The sequence below is a fragment of the Rhinolophus sinicus genome, chromosome 4, assembly GCF_057876585.1.
Source record: "Rhinolophus sinicus isolate RSI-liver-muscle chromosome 4, RSI-T2T, whole genome shotgun sequence".
NCBI classification, from domain to species: domain Eukaryota; kingdom Metazoa; phylum Chordata; class Mammalia; order Chiroptera; family Rhinolophidae; genus Rhinolophus; species Rhinolophus sinicus.
In genome coordinates this window covers 47,791,460-47,812,487 of record NC_142504.1, presented here as the reverse complement: position 1 = coordinate 47,812,487, position 21,028 = coordinate 47,791,460, and the positions used below count along the sequence as shown (strand labels likewise).

General features: G+C 37.0%; 1 protein-coding gene across 3 annotated transcripts in view; it reads left to right on the top strand.

Annotated features, from left to right (window-relative positions):
- The first annotated feature begins 3,023 nt into the window (after positions 1-3,023).
- The window catches only part of ORC5 (origin recognition complex subunit 5), a 78,652-nt gene continuing 60,647 nt past the window's right edge, over positions 3,024-21,028 (top strand). For all 3 annotated transcript variants that reach the window (XR_012498863.2, XM_019713598.3, XM_088797797.1), the window contains exons 1-4: positions 3,024-3,211; positions 5,367-5,459; positions 8,450-8,650; positions 19,226-19,300. Coding sequence is in view for 2 of the 3 variants with exons in the window: in XM_019713598.3 (XP_019569157.1) it covers positions 3,140-3,211; positions 5,367-5,459; positions 8,450-8,650; positions 19,226-19,300 (441 nt within the window). In the remaining variant the exon portion in view is untranslated. The remainder of the gene's footprint in view (positions 3,212-5,366; positions 5,460-8,449; positions 8,651-19,225; positions 19,301-21,028) is intronic.

Sequence of the window (21,028 nt, the reverse complement as noted above, 5' to 3'; positions counted from 1 at the left end):
TTTATGATAACCAATCCTTTAAAATTTGTTTAGATCTGCTTTATGCCCTGGTACATGGTGGTCAATTTAAGTAAATGTGCTGCATATGCTTAGAAAGATGAATTTTTTTATTATTTATTGCATGGCTTTGTCTGGTTGCATGGCTTGTTAATTATGTTTTTAAAATCTCCTATATCCTTACTATTGTTGTCTGCTTAACCTAACAGTAATTTAGAGATATTCTGTTGAGCTTTCCTGCTCAACAACTTTGAATTTCCACCATTTTTTTGCATTTTACATTTTGATGTAATTTCAATAGAGTTGTTCCATATGCTGATGCAATAAAAAAGTTATACTTCAGGGTATACTGTATTATGATCCTCACTCTTAAAATGTATAAGACAAATATCCTTTTTAGTCACTTCAATATCCCTGAATTGTTTCCAAACATAATTACTATGAAAACTAGTCAACATGAGTGCTAATCAGTAGAGTGTATACAAATTTTTGTCGTAGCAGAAAGATCAGAATGAACTCCAATGTAATAGGTGGTGTATTAGTTTTCTATTCCTGCTGTTACAAATCACCACACTTAATTGCTTAAAACAACACATTTGTTTTTTCTTTCTTATACTTCTAGAGGTCAGAGTCTGAAATGAGTCTCAATGGGCTAAAACCAAGGTTTCACCAGGACTGCATTCCTTTCTGGAGGCTCTAAAGGACAATGTATTTTCTTTCCTTTTTCAACTTTTAGAGGCTGCCTGAATTCCTTGGCTCATGTTCCCCTTCTTCCCACTTCCAAGCCAACAATGTCAGTCTAAACCATTCTCACATGGTCACTCTCTGGTTCTCCTTCTGCCTCACAAAGAATGACCCATATGATTACACTGGGCCAACCCGGATAATACGGTCTCCTCTCCCCATCTCAAGGTCAGTTGATAATCTTCATTCCATCTGGAACCCGAATTCCCCCTTTCCATGTAATCTAACATATTCACAGGCACTGAAACTGGGTTGTGGCTATTTTGGGGACGCTCATATTTTGCCTCTCACAGGTGGTAAATAGAAGGAGAGGAAAAGTTGGACATCATGTTTAGATTGAATTAAAGATTTATAATAAGGTTAGAGAAGGTACATAAAATAATACAGCAACCTGCCTAAGTATGACATTGCTTTCAAATCTACTTCATGTTTACTCCTAATATAAATATATGAATATAATTATTATTTGATCACTATTTATGTTATTAAATATATTTATTTTGGAAAAAAATATTTGGTTTATTCTCAGATAATACCCTAAACAGTGTCCTCATCTATCTATGAGGACTTTCACAATGTCTAACATGGTACTAAGGATACATTACCCAATTTCTAAAGATCGTGCTGGTCCTTCACATTTAAATTTCCTTATCAGTAGATGACCAAAGGTAACTTTGTTTCAGAGTAAACTCTCTGTGGCCTCATAAGATACAATTCTCTTAGCATAACATAGATTGTCCGATTGACGTCTTGCCACTCACTAGGTTTACTCTTAAAATTATTGTCTAGTCCCTGGTATGGGATTGGCTGTTTGCCCCTTTTTGTCTTTATCTTGTCTGTTTTCTTTTGCTTAGAATTTGTCGGTCTCACAGTGAACCTTATTCTTTAGACTCAGTTTCCTGGTTCCTCTCTCTGGGAAACTTTCCTTAATCTCTCCAGGCAGTAAGGCACTTCCTCTCAGGTCAACGATTATTGCTTATCATACTAGGCACTACGGTAAATGCTGAAGATGGAACTATGAAGACAGGATTTCCTGCTCTCATAAAGCACCTGGCAAGCGAGACTAACCTTTAATTATTTAGTTATACTTCTGTTGAATGTTGTATAAAGATGTAGTATCATGAGACTGTATAACCCAGTCTTAGGAGGGTGGTAGGGGCTAACTTCCCTTAGGAAGAGATATTGAAAGATTTGATGGACGGTCCCATTGTACTTTTTATAATTCTCTCTTGCTTAGGCAATTGTATTTGAATTGTTGCTTTAAAAATATGATTTTGAGTAGCTAAGTTTTAGACAATGATTATCACAAGATCCTTTGGGCCATCATAAGAATCTGATCATGATGTCTACAATTTAAATCTATGTGTAGCATACACTAAGTATATCATCTTTTACTCCTAGCAATATCCTAGCTATTACTGTTATTATTCCTATTTTATAGATAAGAAAGTTGAGATGCAAAATGAATAGTTTGAGGATTCTTCCAAGGTCTCTGTTCTGGAAGTCGTTGAGTCAGTGGCCCCAACCTACTTGTTTCAGGACCCCAAAGCGTTTTTTCACCGTGCATTTCTACATCTTTTCATTTGCAGAATCTTCTAGTGTCTGGTTTCTGGCAGGTGTTCCATGAATAAATAAATACACGTGAAAGCCTTATGCTAAAGGTAGTATTATTTTTACTCCTGTTACCCTCACCAACATAGACTAGAACTTCCTCCTCTTAGGGAGAGGTACTTGTAGAACTGGTTTCAGGCTTGCATGAAGACTAGCAATTTCAAGTTATTTATTCAACCCATTACATTCTTTTTCTGTCCCGGATGCCACTAATTTCCTACACCCTCGTCAGATGAAAAAAAAAAAACCATCTTTTGAATATACTGGTCATCTGAACCCGCTTTCCCCACATTCCTGTAAAGAGACGGGCCTCAGCTCCACGCCTGCCTTCCCTTCCTGCGTGGGGCTCCAGGGCGAAAGCTCCTGCATTCTCAGAGTTTCTAAATTTGGGGCCTCAAGGAGGGAAAACAGAAGCCACGGGTTCGCAGGCCACTGAGCTCAATTAGCTCTTTTCAGCTGCATCCCTGTTTGCGCATCCCCGCGTCCTCTCCGGCTCTGGGTGGCAAAGGACGCAGTTGGAGATGCCCACCCCCGGGCAGCAGCCACCGCCAAACTGTCCTGCAGACAAGCACCCAAGGCCTGATACCTCGAACCGTTGGAGACTAAGGCGGGGCGAAACTACGCGTGCGAGTTGACGTCACGCCGACGCACGAGCACGCCGGCCCCTCCCACAAACTGGCGGGTCGGGTTTCCGGCGGGAGAGGGGCTCGTGGTGTGGAGGTGAAGCTTTGGCTTGTTTCGGGACGCCGGCTGGCCGCGGCTGTACTGTCCCCTGGTAGCCGCCAGAATGCCTCACTTGGAAAACATGGTGCTTTGTCGCGAGTCCCAAGTGTCCACCTTGCAGTCTCTATTTGGAGAGGTATTGTGGTCAGGTGATCTTTTCCAGATCCCGGAGACAAACGTTTTCGAGGTCTTGCGACGTGTTCCTTTTGTGTGTGTGTTTGGATTGAGGGGCAGTAGAACATCTTTTACGTTGAGATAGGGGGTGTTGTAGGTCTACCCCACTCCTTCTCCCCAAATAACCTGTGTTAGCCCCTTTAAAAGGGAACTGCACAGAAGGACGGGCCTGCCCTGCAGAACGTTAGCCCACGACGTGCGTTTACAGACACGCCGCACTTTGGAGATGGTGTTAGCCCAAAGTAGTCACTAGCGGTTGCTTCTTATTTTCACCTAGCTGAACAGGATTTTAAACAACAGGTGTGTGTCATTTATTCAAATGTAAGTTCGCACATTTCAGTGAGGTAGTTGGTGTAATCAAGTGTGTGTGTGTGTGTGTGTGTGTGTGTGTGTGTATATATATATATATATATATATATATATATATTTGTTTTAAAGATCAGTGAGGGCCAAAGCAGTGCTTCAGGTTTAAAAATTCAGCGGCTTTTCCCAGATCACTCCAACCAGAAGTGGTCCTCTTGAGAAAGAATATTGGCAAATAGAGATGCGCAGTGTCAACGCGGTATGGGTCACAGAAAGGCTTTTGAGCTCTACTCTTACTGCAGATCATGTTTAACATCAGTTTTTTGCAAGGTGCTGTGTACGTGGGAGATTCAAAAAACTAGTTAATATTTTTAAGTGGATGTATTTATTCAACAAATAAATACTGAGCACCTTCTCTGTGTCAGGCACTGTGCCAGATCCTGGCCATTACAGTTTATATTGGGGAGTTTATGAAGGTGAAAGGTTAAATAACAATGCAAGAGTTCAATTTAGTTCTAGGGAACAATAAGAAAGATGTTATAAGGAGGGATATTATTAAGCACCAAATAATGGACGCGGACAAGTGTGGCAGGATTCCATAAAGGAAGCGTTCTAGTGGAGCTTGAAAAAATTTTTTGCAGGATGTTTTGAACTTTTCTTTAGAGGTGAAATATAGTATTTGTGTACAAGATGTTCAGCAAGCGTGCATTTAATTCTTGGGACAGAATTTTTGAGCTAGGTAATTTACAGGATTTTTACATGCATTTTCCAAAAAGGATTATCGTATTAAAACACCCATTTTTAGTTTACTTTTAGGGTTTGGGCTGCTTTTGCATTAGGCATATGGCATATAGAAAGTTTTTTCCTGTATAAATCTGATTTCCAATTTGTCTTGCAAGAGGAAATGTATAACTTAGTGGCTAGAATGTGATAAATGTTTGTGACTACTACTATAGAGGTAGGTGATGCTCATAGAGACTACTTTCTCATAGAAGTTGCATCATCCAATTTTCTTGTAATTATTTTTAAAATGTATGTCTTCTGACTAGACTACGAGCTCCTTCAAAGCAGATTTTGTCTTTAACTGATATTTATACTCTTCATTGTATCATGGTTTTCAGTATTTAAATGTGCGTTGAATGACTGAAGCATATTTGTAGTATTACTTTTCACTAGGCAGCTTACTCTTAATATATTACTGGAGGATCTTATGAATATGTACTTTGAAATATGTGCTATGTAGACTTTATAGTTGTTTTATTTGATGAAATGTATACATTTAGGCCAGGGTAATTTAGTATGCATAACTCAAAAATATCCTGTAAGTTTTCCTAAGAACAGAGGACTCTTGAAATCCTTCTAACCCTGTGATTACATTTGTTTAGTTTCAGAGCTTTAAAATGTGTAATGCAGTTGCAGCCTGTGTGGGGATTAGATTCTTTACAAAAGGGTTAAAATAAAAATGAAGTGTGGTCAGAATTATCCTTGAAAAACCTCTTAAATCTCCTATAAATTTGAAAATACAAGTTTGTATATATAAATCTGTACAATGATAAAAATTATAACTATATATAATAATGTAGTATATAATAAATATGCCAAATATAATTTTTTAGAAATTTTAATTTTTTAACAGAGGAACTGCTTAGAGTTGAATTTAGGTACAAAGTGTGGTGATGACTCCACTGAATGCTCACTTTTGAAATAATTTGTATTCAATATTTTACTTTACTACATGAAACTTTCTCGTGAGTTGATAAATGTTTATTTTCTGTTTTGCATGTGCAGATTGAAATTTTTCTTTTCTGTTCTAGAGACATCATTTCAGCTTCCCATCTATTTTTATTTATGGACATACTGCCAGTGGAAAGACCTATGTAACACAAACTTTGTTGAAAACTTTAGAGGTAAGAATAACCCTAAATAAACTCAATGTTAATTGATTTTTACTGAGTCCTAGAAATGGAAGGGATCTGGGAGCTTATTTAGTCCAGTTTACCTTTCTCTGAAGGAATATCATCTACATAAAACATTTCTGACCAACTTTTGTTTAACTACCTTCAAAGACTGTAGGCTTCAGAAAAGATTGTTATATAACTTGAGCCTTGATGTTAGAAAGTGATTTTTTTTATTTCTAACTTTCATTAGCTGATAATATTTGGGAAAAAACACATGATGATAAATTCTTTAATAACTATTAAAATCTGTTTATTTTCCATTGTTGTATTTATAATATTGATACTGGTAAATCTGAATGTCCACAAGTACGAAACTGAATATATCACCTTTACCCTACCTTTCTTCCCATAGTGCTTATAAGGGTATCGATAGTCACATAGCTGTTAAACTTTCTCTTTCCTCATCCTCACTCTCATGGTAAATCGAACCAGTAAACATGTTCTACTCCTTCTACATTATTATTGTCTCAACGCCATGTACCTTTAATCACAGCCATAACTATCTCCGTTTCACTTACCATTGTTTCCTACCTGTATTTCTGCAACAGTCTCCTCAGTCACTTAAGATCATTAGGAAAATATTCAGGTGCTTTGTCTGATACATAAGACCTTTCATGAGCTGAATTCAGTTTAACTTTTATAATATAATATAAAAGTCTTAACTATTATATTTAAGAATTTGGGCTGTAGAGTCTGGCAGACTCATGTTCTCCTTCTGGAATTACCACTTAGTTTTTTCCCCATTTGAAAAGTAGTGCTAAAAGTGACAACATTTGGAATTGTTGCGAGAATTAAACGAGTTAATACACGAAAAGTGCTTAGTACACTACTTAATATATAGTAAGCACTCAATAAGGGTATCTGCTATTATTAATGATTATTGCCATACTGTCAGTCATGTTCTAAGCCAGGATGGGCAAACTTTTTCTTCAGGGTCAGGTAACAAATATTGTAAGCTTGTAGGCCATATAGTTTCTACCACAAGTACTGAACTCTGCCTTAGTGTGAAAGCAGTTGTGGATAGTGTCCATCTGAATGGGTATGGTTGGCTGTATTCTAATACAACTTGACCAAAACATGGCCGGCCCACAGGCTGCAGTTTGCTAACCCCAGTCCCAAGCTCCAGCTCTGGAGGTGCATGTTTTGTATGGTATACTGAACGACTGACAGTTCCTGCTCTCTTACTTTCAAGCCTGGGCACATTTCAAGCCTGGGCTCCTTCCACTTGGAATGGTTTTCCTGTACTCACTCACTCGGCCTCTACTACCGTATTGCTTGGCAAATGCTTATGTATTTTGCTAGGTGTTCTTATATTTTGGGAAGCCATTGTTGACTTCCTAGGGCGTTTTAGATTCTCCTCTGTTGTGCAACCTCAGTACTCTGTGCTTAATTCTATCAAAATATTTAGAGTCCTTTCAGCTGTGATACTGTATTTGTGTTTCACTGGCTCAAGACTGAGTTTCTTGAGATTATCCTCAGAACCAAGCACATGCTTGGCACATACAACTTGTGAATTTTAGCCTTCGATCCCTAAGATCACCTGTGCATTTTACAAATACAGATGCCTGGGCTTCATACCAGATTCCCGAATCTGAGTGTACAAGGTCTGGATCAGGCATTTGCTTTTGAGAACCCTGTGTATGAAGTGTTCAAATGTATGTACGTAGAGTAAAAGCATGAAAACCGACTCAGGAAGTCACATACTTAAGGGGTATATTTCATTTTTTAACACATAATTTTTGCTGCTCTTTAATCTTTATAATAAATGATGATTATTCCTACTTCTGGTACAGGTACACGAAGAGACGCTTAGAATATGCTGCCATTAAAGGTCATGTGTAGTACACAGATAGTAGTAAGCCAGACACTTATTCATAACAGAGATCTTGTGGACTCTGGTTCATAAAGGAATGGAGGTAAAGGAGGTCAGCAAATGCCGGTGAAACTGTGCCAAAGTAGATGTAATGTAGCCTTAGTTACACCATTACTCAGAGAAAGAAAAGCCTCCTTATTGGGTGAGGTTTTTAGAGTATCTCTAGAAGTAGTTAGAGGTTCCATTATTTGTCCCAGATGCTACAAGTTATCTTCCTCTAATGATCAGTACTGCTTTTGTGATTTCACCCCAAAAAGAGACTGTATGTGTGAGCGTCTTTTGTTTCCTGGTTACTTCGGGAATTACCTCCATTTTGATAGTTCCCTAAATGAAGAGCTAAGTCTCAATCCTCATAGGATTATTATGGTTTCTAACTCTTAAAATTATTTTTTGATCTAGGTTCATTCATCATTAAAATTATTATCTTAAAATTATAACTATAAAATTTCCTCTAAGAATTTTAACATTCAAATGTACTTGGGTTTTCTTATAAGAATGCTTTAGAGGAAAATACAAGTTCGCTTTGAATGCCTATAGGAAAGAAATGGCAAACTCAAATAATTGAAGTGAGTTTAACGAAGGGACTATATTTTACAAAGGTTGAAGAAATGTTAAGGGAGCCAATAAGGGATGGTGAAGCACTGAGGGCCTTTACCTCTCCCAGATCTGAACTGGCCACAGGAAGGAACAATTACCAGACCGCAGCAAGAGCTGTAGCCTTACATTAAGGGCTGCCCCACTGGAGCTGTGGCCTTTGGTAGAAGGTCGTAGGTGCTGTCAAACTGGACCACTGAGGGGTAGGGGTGGGAATCAAGGGAATAAATATTCAGCTTCTCTTTGTTATCACTCTTCAGTTTTCTGCTGGTTTTTCTCATTGGCTGAATCCAACCAGTGCTGGAAAATAAGAGTCTGAGCGATACCATGTGTAGCGTTCAGATTGCTCGGACACAGAGCATGTTGGAAAATGGTGGGGTATAGGTTTAGAAGGGCAAATAGGGAATATCCAGCAGAACTATTATTGTATATATGTGTTTTCTGTTTATACTTTTTTGTGCTTTGTTTTCAGCTCCCACATGTCTTTGTGAATTGTGTTGAATGCTTTACCTTGAAGCTGCTTTTGGAACAAATTTTAAACAAGTTGGATCAGTTCAGTTCTTCAGAGGATGGATGTTCTACTCAGATAACCTGTGACACATTTAATGACTTTGTTCACTTATTTAAACAAGTAACCAAAGCTAAAAGTCTCAAGGATCAGACCGTATATATTGTAAGTAATTTAATTATATCATCTCTTATTTGAAAACTGGTTTATTCACTCAGTTTTCTTATATTTGTTTTGAGTCTCATTATGTACAATGCACTACACAAGGTGCTCTTGGAATACAAAATGTTTTAGATGTATTTCTTATCCAGAGGGAGCTTCAGTTTAATAGAAGAGTTATGACGCATATACTGACATATGATCACATACAGAATGTGGTAAGTGATAACCATGAGATGTAAAGTACTGACTTAGGTACATCCGATACAGTTTCCAGAGGTGATAGCACTTGAGATAGATCTAAAAGAGTGATTAGGGTGTTGTAGGAAGAAACTGAAGAATAGGAATTTCAGATGGAGAAATTCTATTAGTAAAGGCATGCAGATAGGAATGGAGGCCCGGGAATGTCAAATAGTCTAGATTTAGTGGGTTGTAAATATGAAGGGAGAAAAAGTCTAGAAATGTAGGTGGTGGCAGATCATGGAGTGTCTTGAAAACTATATTAAAACACTTTATTTCATTTTCAATGTAGTAAGAAGAGATAGTAAAGATTTTAGAGCAACAAACATTCTTTAGGAAGATTACTCTGAAGGCATGTTGATTAGATGGTTTGGAGGAGGTGAAAGACTGAAGGCTGGATGAACGGTTTTGAGGTTTTGGTAGCTGTTTACTTTAGAGGAAATTTGGGCCTGGACTAGAGTTGAGAAGGGAGATGCAGAAAGGAAAAAAAGCAAGAGACAACAAAGGTCAAACCTGTTGATTGTGTATGGGGTAGGTTTGTGGGGAAAGATGAATCACTGATTTTATGTTAGCTAAGTTTTGAATTGTAGTAACATCAATGTGAAAATGACTAGCAGTTAATTGAAAATGTGTAATGTGTTTTACAGTCATGAATTTTTTAGTATATGTGCTGCCGAAGCGAGCACAACAGTCGTGAATTTTTTAATAATATTTTAACGTTTTAAAAAATGATTATCTCGGGAACTGGAATTGAATTTTAATATAAAGCTTTATTAAAACAGTAAGTTATAAACTCACTGAAGGGACCAAATCTTACTTATCCTTGCATCTCCTTAAATGTATAAAACAGTTCCTTCCACTTTTTAATTTCATTCATTTATTCAACAAATATTTATTGAGCACTTCCTGTATGTCAGGCACTATTCTCGATACTGGCCGTAGAACAGGGGAAAAAATAATCTCTGCCCACTTGCAGCTTATAGTTTAGTTGAGGAAGATAGATAAGAAGCAAGTTAATATGTAGTCTGTCAGATGTGCTACATTAACAAAGAGAGAATCAGGTGGGTGAGGGAGAATAGTTATTTTCCTAAGTAGGGAAGACAGGGAAGATCTCACTGAGATGATGATAACTGAATTGAAACTTGAAGGAAGTGAGGGGCAAGCCATGAAAACTTCTGAAAAAAAGAGTATTCCAAGCAAAAAGGTTTACACAAGAGTACAAAGAAGATTAGAGCACGCCTTGTGTATTCAAAGGATATCAGGAAAGTCATTGTGGCTGGACTAGTTTAATGGGGAGAGTGGTAATGTTGAGAATCAATGGAAGGGTGCAAGGATAGAAACATGAAGACGAGTGTTATGGATTGACTTGTTTACTCCAGAAATTCATATGCGGAAGTTCTAACCTCTAATATTTCAGAATATGACCTTATTTGGAAATAGGGTCATTGCAGTTCTAATTAAGATGAAGTCATACCAGACTAGGTTGAGCACGTAATCCAGTATGACTGGTGTCCTTATAAAAAGGAAATTTGGAGACAGACATGCACATGGGAGAATGCTATGTAAAGATTGGAGTTACGCTGCCACAAGGCAAGGGACTAGCAGAAGCTAGGAGAGCGACGTGAAACCGATTCTTTGCTAGCACCTTCAGAGGAAGCATGGACCTGTCAACACCTAGATTGTGGACTTCTCCAGAGCAATAAGTTTCTGTTGTTTAAGCCACCCTGTTTGTGGTGCTTTGTCATGGCAGCCCTAGAAAACTAATACAATTAGTTATGAGGCATTTGTAATAATCTAGGCAAAACATGTTGGCTTAGACCAGGGTAGTAGCAATGGAGGTGGTAAGAAGTGGCCTGGGTATATTTTGAGGATAGGGTTGACAGAATTTTCTGATTGGTTGAGCCTGGAGGAGGAGAGAAAGAAAGAAATCAGAATGACTCAGAAGTGTGTGTGCACCTCAAAGGACGGCGTTGTCAGTTATCTGAGTGGAGAAAACTATGGCAGGTGGGGTTTTCCTGTGGGGGAGGAATGATCAGGAGTTTGGTTTTGGGCATGTTAAGTCCAAGTAGAGATGTTGAATTAGAACTTGGACACTTGAGTTTGTGGTCAAATATGATGATGCTTTTTGGAGTTGTGAGCTGTGAAGCTGGATTAGGTCACCAAGACAGAGGTGAGTCCAGTGACTGAGTCCTGTGGCCCTTCAGTGTTCAGGAGATGAGGAAGAACAAACAACGAGACAAGAAATCAGTGATGGGGCGGCCAGTTGGTTCAGTGGTTAGAGTGCAGTGCTCATGGCACCAGGTTCGCTGGTTCGATTCCCACATGGGCCAGAGAGCTGCACCCTCCACAACTAGATTGAAGACAACGACTTGACTTGGAGCTGATGGGTCCTGGAAAAACACACTGTTCCTCCAATATTCCCCAATAAATAAATAAATAAATAAATAAATAAATAAATAAATAATAATAAAATAAATCAGTGATGTACAAGGAAAACTTGCAGAGTGCAGTGTCCTGGAAATCTTGCTAAGCTGCCCTTTCCTCGTCCTTTGGATGAGAGAGCAGGCTTTTGTTGGGGCTTTTTGGTCTATGCTAGTTGGCCTTTCTTCAGCTGGCTTCTTCAACTCCACATCAGGGATATGAGAGGCAGAAGACAACTCAGGCAGTTTACTCTCTCTGAGGTGAGTTGCCATTCTTCCAGTTCTGAGGTCCCTAGCTAGTTTGCCTTCTCTCTACCTTTCAGAGCCCTGTTTGTTATAAATACATATACATATACATATATATATATATATATATATATATATATATATATATATGTATATTTATATAATACACATATACATATATATGTACATATATATATATATATATATATATAATATTCAAGATTCTTAGTAATACTTAGGAGGAAGAATAGGAAAAAGTACATCTACTCCATCTTCTTAGAAGCAGGAAGTCTATTTTTTTTTTTTTAAATGTACATGCATAGTGACTAAAATAGTTTGGCACCATTACCACCTTGATTTATGCTAAGGAGGCTCTAGTTTAACCCACCGTTGCTTTTTTTTTTTTTTTTAAAGATTTTATTAGGGAAGGGGAACAGGACTTTATTGGGGAACAGTGTGTACTTCCAGGCCTTTTTTCCAAGTCAAGTTGTTGTCCTTTCAATCTTAGTTGTGGAGGGTGCCGTTCAGCTTCAAGTTGTTGTCCTTTCAGTCTTAGTTGTGGAGGGCGCAGCTCAGCTCCAGGTCCAGTTACCGTTGCAGGGGGCACAGCCCACCATCCCTTGCGGGAGTCGAACCGGCAACCTTGTGGTTGAGAGCCCGCACTCCAACCAACTGAGCCATCCGGAAGCTCAGTGGCAGCTCAGCTTAAGGTGCCGTGTTCAATCTTAGTTGCAGGGGGCGCTGCCCACCATCCCTTGCGGGACTCAAGGAATTGAACTGGCAACGTTGTGGTTGAGAGCCGGTGCTCCAACCAACTGAGCCATCCAGGAGGCAGCTCAGCTCAAGGTGCCATGTTCAATCTTAGTTGCAGGGGGCGCTGCCCACCATCCCTTGCGGGACTCGAGGAATTGAACTGGCAACCTTGTCGTTGAGAGCCCACTGGCCCATGCGGGAATCGAACTGGCAGCCTTCGGAGTTAGGAGCATGGAGCTCTAACCGCCTGAGCCACTGGGCGAGCCCCCCACCGTTGCTTTTGCACCATCAGTGCAAATGTCAACATGGTGAAAAAGGCAAATCATATTTTAGTATTATTATGAAAATAATGGTGACCTTTTCAGCCTCCTGAAAAGATATCAGGGATTCTCCCCACCTCCCCCAAGGGGCCACAGATCACATTTCAAAAACCAGTGATCTAAGAAATAAGTTGATTTTTTCACTGAGGTAGGGTAGGAGACAAGATCACTGGTGGAGAGGAATATAAGGAATTAAGAGTCTACTGTATCAGAATGGGCCATTTATGTCAGTTTGAAATATCCAAAAAATGTAAGAGTTGTATTAGAGAAGTGATAGTCAGAAACTAACATTTATAGAATGAAGAGGAATGACACAAGAATACGTGGATGGCTTCAACAAGTAGAATTTTAAAGCTGTGGTGTCTTTAGGGAGAAGAGAGAATCAATATTCTAGAAACAGCCATGAGGAGTAATTAGGGCCCTCCTCATTTGTCAGGCCCAATGGAGTAAAGTAGGCATTCAGGAAGTATTTATTAGTTGACTAAAGGTTAAGAATGGATAACTTTGAAGATAATTAGTTTAGAACATTTTTTAGAGTAAATCTATAGACTGTTCAGCTATCTAATATATGAACTGGTAAGCTTCAGTACTTAGGAAGTAATACAGAAAGGTGGCTGAGAATGTTTTCTTGTCAGTAAACTAATTTACAAATCAAGAGTCTATTAGAATGCCTTTGTGTAAATTATTAAGAAAAATGCCTGTATCTGAATTAAATTTTTTACTTCCCTGAATTTGTTATCTGATAATTGCTTTTGAAGAGGATAATTTATTAGAATACCATAAAATCATTAATTACAGTTGGTTACCTATATTAAATCAGAATGAACTATTAATGCTCCAGCTTTGTGTTCTATATTAAAATGGACATAAAAATTGACCAATTTATTTGAATTTGTGTCCTGAATCAAAGAGTTATTTAAATGGAGATTGATGGGAAAATTGCATAATGTGAATGCATAGTGGAGAGACTAATTTATACCTTTTTAGCAGTAAATAATTTTAGCTTTATTTTGTCTAAACTAGTTAGGAGTGAAATATCTTAAGTTGATTACTCATATTGTTCCAAGCTGTCTATTTAATAAAACAGATAGAAAACAATTTGTACTACTCAGGAAAGCAATTTTACCTACATTTTAATTTTATGCCTAATTTAAATAATTATAATTTGCAATAATCTATTAATAAAGTGTAAATGATTAAAAAAACACCCTTTCTTTGGAGAAAGGGTGATTTCAGTTCTTGGTAGAAATTGTACAAGAGGAACTTAGAACATCTTGCCATGTTAGAAAACTAGGAGACTTATCAACTACTAGGGTTATTTAAAAAAGACGGAGGATCTCATGGATCAAAAGAATTAATATTGTTAAAATGTTCTTACTATCTAAAGTGATCTATAGATTCAATAAAATCTCTATCAAAATTCCAATGGCAGTGTTCACAGAAATAGAAAAAACAATTCTAAAAATTTTTTTCAATCACAAAAGACCCTGAATAGTGAAAGCATCCCTAAGAAAGAAGAACAAATCCTGAGAAAGCTGGAAGCATCACACTTCCTGATTTTAAACTATTGTATAAAGCTGTAGTTATCAAAACAGTATGGTACTGGAATAACAATAGACACATAGACCAATAGGACAGAATAAAGAGCTAAGAAATAAACCCATATATATATATACATGATCAATTAATTTATGATGAAGGAGCCAAGAATATACACTGGGGAAAGGACAGTCTCTTCAATAAATAGTGTTGGACAAACTGGACAGCCACATGCAAAAGAATGAAACTGGACTAGTATCTTACACCATGCACAACATCAACTCAAAATGAATTAAACACTTGAACATAAGGCCTAAAACTAAAATTCCTTGAAGAAAACATAGGAGAATATCTCCTTTACATCAGTGTTGGCAGTGATTTTTTTTTTGGATTTGACACCAAAAGCAAAGGCAACAAAAACAAAACTAAACAGGTGGGATGACATGAAACTAAACAGCGTCTGCCCAGCAAAGGAAACCATCAACAAAATGAAAAGGCAGTCTGTGGAATGGGAGAAAATATTTACAAGTCATATATCTGAAAAGGGGTTAATATCCAAAATATTTAAGGATCTTGTACAACTCAGTAGGAAAAAAATAATCTGATTAAAAAATTGGCAGAGGAACTTAGTAGACATTTTTCGAAAGATGGCCAACGGGTTCATGAAGAGGTTCTCCTCATCCCTAATCATCAGGGAAATGCAAATCAAAACCACAACGAAATACCACCTCACACCTGTCAGAATGTCTATCAAAAAGATAAGAGATAACAAGTGTTGGCAAGGATGTGGGGGAAAAGGATACCCTTGTGCAGTGTTGGTAGGAATGTCAAACAGGATGGAGGTTTCTCGAAAATTAAAATTAAATTCTGTCAATCTTATTTATGGTATGTAGTCAAAGGAAATGAATTCAGGTTCTCAAAGAGATACCTGCACTCCCATGTTTATTACAGCATATTTACAATAGCCAAGATAATGGAAACAACCTAAATGTCCATCAGTGGATGAAGATGTAGTATATAACGTTAACCTAAAATTAAAAAGCTGAAATGAGAAGCAAGAAGTTTTTATTTGGAGTTAAAGAATTGCAATTTGGGTAGTACAGATTTACGCAGAAACCCAAATAGTGTCTCTATTAAAGGATGAAAGCAAAAGGCTTTTATGAGAAAAGCAAAGAAATAATGACATGAAAAGAAAAAGAATTCCTGTTGGTTCTAACAGGCTGAGCTACTCAGCTATACATGATTGGTTACTGATTCTGTCTTCAGATAGAGAGTCCATAATCATCAGTCCTTGTGGTCAGGATGTCTGCTTTCCTGCTGGCTTTACAAACAATTGTTTGTAAAACAATGTTGATTTTAGCCCAGTGCAAAGGTCTGGCCAAGTACAAAGGTTCAAGGAACAAGATATGCTAGGCAGTTCCGCTAGAATGGTGGCTCCATTTTGAATAGCCTCAGTTTATAGTATTTTTAACAATGGAGTATTATTCAGCCATAAGAAAGGAGGAAATCATGTCATTTGCAACAATATGGATGGATCCTGAGGACATTATCCTAAGTGAAGTAAATCATAGAAAGACAAATATTGTATGATCTCATTTATATGTAGAATCTAGAAAAGCTAAACGTATAGAAACTGAGTAGAATGGTGGTTACCCAGGGGCTAGGGGGTAAGGGAACTGGAGAGATGTTGGACAAAGGGTACAAACTTCCAGTTAGAAGATGCATATGTTCTGGGGATTCTAATGTAGAACATAGTGATTATAGTTAATAATACTGTATTATGTATTTGGAAGTTGCTAAAAGAGTAGAGTACAGCTTAAATGTTCTCACAACAGAAAAGGGGAATTTTGTGAGGTGATAGAGGTGTTAGCTAACGTGATGGTGGTAATCATTTTGCAATATGTAAATGTATCAGATCAACTCATACACCTTAAACTTATACACTATTATGTGTCAGTTATATCTCAATAAAGCTGAGGGAAAAAGACAAAGAAGCCATTCTGAAGGGGCTTCAACTGGCCGAAGATGAGACAATTTGACCATCAAAAAGTAGATGCAAGCACAGTAGACATGTTAAAATTCAGGAATTCATAATGATATTAAATAAATATATAAAAACAAAACCTCAGCTCATTGGTTACTATGGGAGTTTAATTTACTAGCGTACTGCTGTAGGCTGAATAATGGCCCCTGAAAATATCAGGTCCTAATCCCTGGAACTTGTACATGTTACCTCATTTGGCAAAAGCGTTTTTGCAGATGTGATTCAGTTAAAGATCTTGGGATGGGGAGATTTATCTGGATTATCTGTGTAGGCCCTAAATGCAATCACAAATGTCCATATAGAGACAGGCGGACAGAGATTTGACTACACCACATAAACAGAAGATACAGCCAGATACGGAAGCAGAAACAAGCGAGAGTGAGAAACTTGGAACATGCTGGCCTGGAAAATTAAAGTGATGCAGTCACAAGTCAGAGAGTGCTGGCAGCCATCAGAAGCTGGGAGAGGTGAGGGATGGAGTTGTGGAGGGAATATGGCTGTGCCAACACCTTGATTTTGGCCCAGTTGAACTGATTTCAGACTTTGGACTGTGAAAGAATAAATTGTTAGTCTGTTTTAAGCCACCAAATTTGTAGTAATGTATTATAGCAACCACAGAAAGCTAATACAGGCATACACTCATTATTCTGAAAATAGGCACGCAAAGGAAGAATCAAGCATTTATTCCTTTTGTCCTATGTGAACTTTATTTCTGGGTAGCCAAATAGGGGATGAGGGAGAGCTCTTTCCAGAAAAATGTCCTCCAATAAATGCAGCAAGAATCATAGGAGATTATAGTGTTGTAATCCCTAATTAATAATTGCAGTCCCTAATTAATAATGTATATAGGTAGTGAGCATCAGTTGATGCTGAAATCATTAGGAGAAAAGCTTCTGGGGAACTTGATAATGAATGGATGGATCAGGCTGACAACACCTGAACCTGTCAGTCAATCTTAACATCATAAAAAAGATAACCAGGTCTTGTGTGCTTGCTGATGTAATTCAGTAAGACATACACAGCACTATTTGTGAAGTATTCTTGCCCAAAACTCGAACCTGAATCAGATCAAAAGTCTGGATCTACTGATTATTTTACAGTAAATATAGAGGATATAGGAACACATTAAATGATGCAACAGAAATGCAATCAGCCGATCCAGAATTTGGAAAATTCTACATGACACATGACCTAACTAAAAGGCAAAAAAGATGGTTTAGTAGAAGTGTTATTTGAACCAAACAAGAAACAAACCAAATGTAATGTATGGACCTTTTTGGATCCTGAATCAAATAATCTAACTCTGAGAAGACATTTATGGTGCAAGTGGGGAAATTTGAATCCTGGTTATTAGATGATACTAAGGAATATTGTTTAATTTTTCTAGGCATGATAATGATACTGTAGTTATGTTTTTAAAAAGTGCTCATTTTTTATAGCTGCATACGACATATTTATCTCTGGGGTTTGTTTTAAATTATCCAGCAAGATGGTGGAAGGAAAAGTGGAGGGTGGATAGAAGAAACAAGATTGACCATATGTTGATATTGTTTGAATTGTGTGAAATATATATGGGAATTCATGGTACTCATCTCCCTAGTGTTGTGTATATTTTAAAATTTCCATAACAAAAAGTAAAATGTTAGGGTAAATATTTTAAATAGTGCTTTTAAGACTTTGATTTTTTTTTAATGGACAGATGGATGACCTCTTCAGAAAGGTTTTTTTAAAAAATTTAATGGTTTTTTAAAATAGAAATTTCAAATACCTAAACAGAATAGTGTAGTGTACCCAAATGAACCCATCACCCAGCCTCAATCATTAACATGTAGCCAGACTTTTGTGTCATCTGTACCCCATTTCATTGTTCCTGAATGTATGTATGTCACTCATAAATCTATATATGTATACTATATCTTTCTGTATATAGTATAATATGTATATTGTATATCTCTAAAAGATAAGTACCTTTTAAACAAACATAATCCCAATAACATTGTCATAACACTGAACAAAAATTTTTATCTTAACATGATCTATTATCCAGTTAAACAGGGTTTAGCATGCAGCTAAAGTTCAAGCAAAAAAAGTTTTATGTGATGAAATTCAGAGTTTTCTTGTGTGTCTTTCTTTTAGGTCAGAAAGAGCTGAAATTTTTTGGTTTATGGTGAACATTTGTCTTTTATCAAATGGGATAAAAAATGCACATGATTGTGTTTCTTTTTTTTTTTTTTTTTAAAGATTTTATTGGGGAAAGGGAACAGGAGTTTATTGGGGAACAGTGTGTACTTCGAGGGCTTTTTCCAAGTTAAGTTGTTGTCCTTTCAGTCTTAGTTATGGAGGGCGCAGTGCAGTTCCAGGTCCAGTTGCCCTTGTTAGTTGCAGGGGGCACAGCCCACCCTCCCTTTTGGGAGTCAAACCGGCAATCTTGTGGTTGAGAGGACACGCGCCAACGAACTGAGCCATCCAGGAGCTCAGTGGCAGCTCAGCTCAAGGTGCCTGTTCAATCTTAATTGCAGGGGGCGGAGCCCACCATCCCTTGCAGGGGTTGAGGAATCGAACTGGCAACCTTGTGGTTGAGAGCCCACTGGCCCATGTGGGAATCGAACTGGCAGCCTTCGGAGTTAGGAGCACAGTGCTCCAACCACCTGAGCCACCGGGCCGGCCTGTATTTTTTTAAACCTAAGAAAATGTCCTTAGAGCATCTTATATCATTATCTTTTTGGTAGAATACCTGAAAAATAAACCTTTTTAATGTCGCTGTGACTCATTTTCCATTTAGAAGTTTGAATTAAAACGTGTCATAAATAGTCCGTTTTTTAACTTACTTGACCTATTTAAAATATCTTCCACAAATCTAAATAGCATTTAAAAATTCATGTTACAGTTTTTCTTTTTAACATAGAAAGTTCACTTCTGGAATTGTGCATTATTAATTTTTGTAATTTTGTAGCTTAATTGTAAATGTGTAAAAGGGCATTGCAAATTGATTTTGATGCTACTTTTTTTTTTTAATAAGGTTCTAGATAAAGCGGAGTATCTAAGAGATTTGGAAGCGAATATTTTGCCTGGGTTTCTTAGGTTACAAGAATTGGTAAGTAATGTGTGAGAATCTTTTTCCCCTGTGGCCTAATCAATAGACTGTGTTGTCAGCTTTTTACTTTTGCCAGTCTGATAGGGAGAAATGGTATCTTAATATAGTATTAATTTGCATTTCTCTATTATGAGTGAAATTAGCATTTATCAAAATTAAAGCGATTTGTGACTTGATAACATTTATTTTTCAATTTTAGCTTTTTATTTCTAATTACAAGTAACTAACACTGCTTTCTATTAAAAGATTTTAGGTGGTTGCTTGACTAAATGGTAGTGGGCTAGACTGAGCTTTCTGCAAGAATTAAAAAGTTTTTTTTTCATTTCAATAATCTAAAAAAAATGATATGTCTATTCTGTATCATCTTGAGTTCTTTGTCATGGACACTGGTGTCAGAACCAGCTTTGTATTTCAATTTGCAATTGTGTTGGCACTGAATAGTATTAATACTGCTCTAATTGTCATGGTCTGGGAAGAGAGCAGGCATATTTTTTAATATGCATATGTGTCAGGTGAAAGCCAAATGATATTATGGCAAAAACAGGATTTTACAGTTGTTTAAATAAAGAAAATTGGTGAGAGAATTCAGTGTTCACCAATACCAGTTGGTATAGGAATACTGAACTCAAAAGAACTGTGACTGTTCCACTTTGTGAACATAGATTAGTTTGAGCAAGCAGTACTGTTCATCATATTCAGTTAATGTTAATTTAAATTTTGATTTTCTAGTTTTGTATTTAACTTACAAATTTATTTTGGGTTTTATAATTTTGTGACCACTTTTAGGATAAATAGTTTATATCTACCTAGTTTTATGTCTGTGTTATTTAAATAATAAGTAACATTATATATAGTACGAATTAATTCAGTATTTGTGGGGGGTAGTGTTCAGAGCATTCCTACCTTTGAAAAGTTAAATGCGTTACTCAGATTTGAGAAACTGTTAGAAGTTCAGAGAGGCTTTCCAAGTGCCCTGAAATCATTGTGCTCCTAAGGCTGACTCCTAAAGTTCAATTTTAGTTATAGTTTTCCAATATGGAGAGGACAGGAGAAGATTAAGTGTAGCTCTTGGTGGCCTGTCGTAGAAGTTTCCTCACACAGCTTAGCCTTTCCCAGTTTGATTAACTCTTGGCATCTTACTACTAAGATCAGGGGCCCATCTCATTTGAGCAGATGACGTCTCTTGTCTTTTATTATTCTGCTGTGTTTGTTTTTTGGCATTCACAGCCACTATTTCCCATTGCTTTGGTCTAGAACTCCCTGTCTAGTATCCAGAGTGCATTCTTGCTATCATCTTGCCCTGCGGTATAGCTTACTGCATTTTTTCCGTTCATGCCCAGTGATGGTGATTATGCGTCCCTTCATAGTAGTTAGGCTTTTCACAATTTTTTTTTAGTTTTAATTATAGAAACTGAACAAAATTTAAAAATTCTCAGTAATCTCCACTCTAACAGAAAAGAGAATTGTTGTTTTAATGTTTCTGAAAACATGCTTGATTTTTAAAAACGTATTTCATTTAAGAGAAATAGAGTAAAAACATTTCCTGTTTTTATATAGTAAATGTTTTTTTATAATAAATATTTATCCGAGTAAAATGAAGTTGAAATTATGATAGATATTATATATTGAAAGTAGTTTCAGATGAACAGATGAGAACATTACCAACTTAAAATCCTTTCAGACTGATACATTTTTTAAGCCTCTCAGTATTTTTTAACTGACTTTATA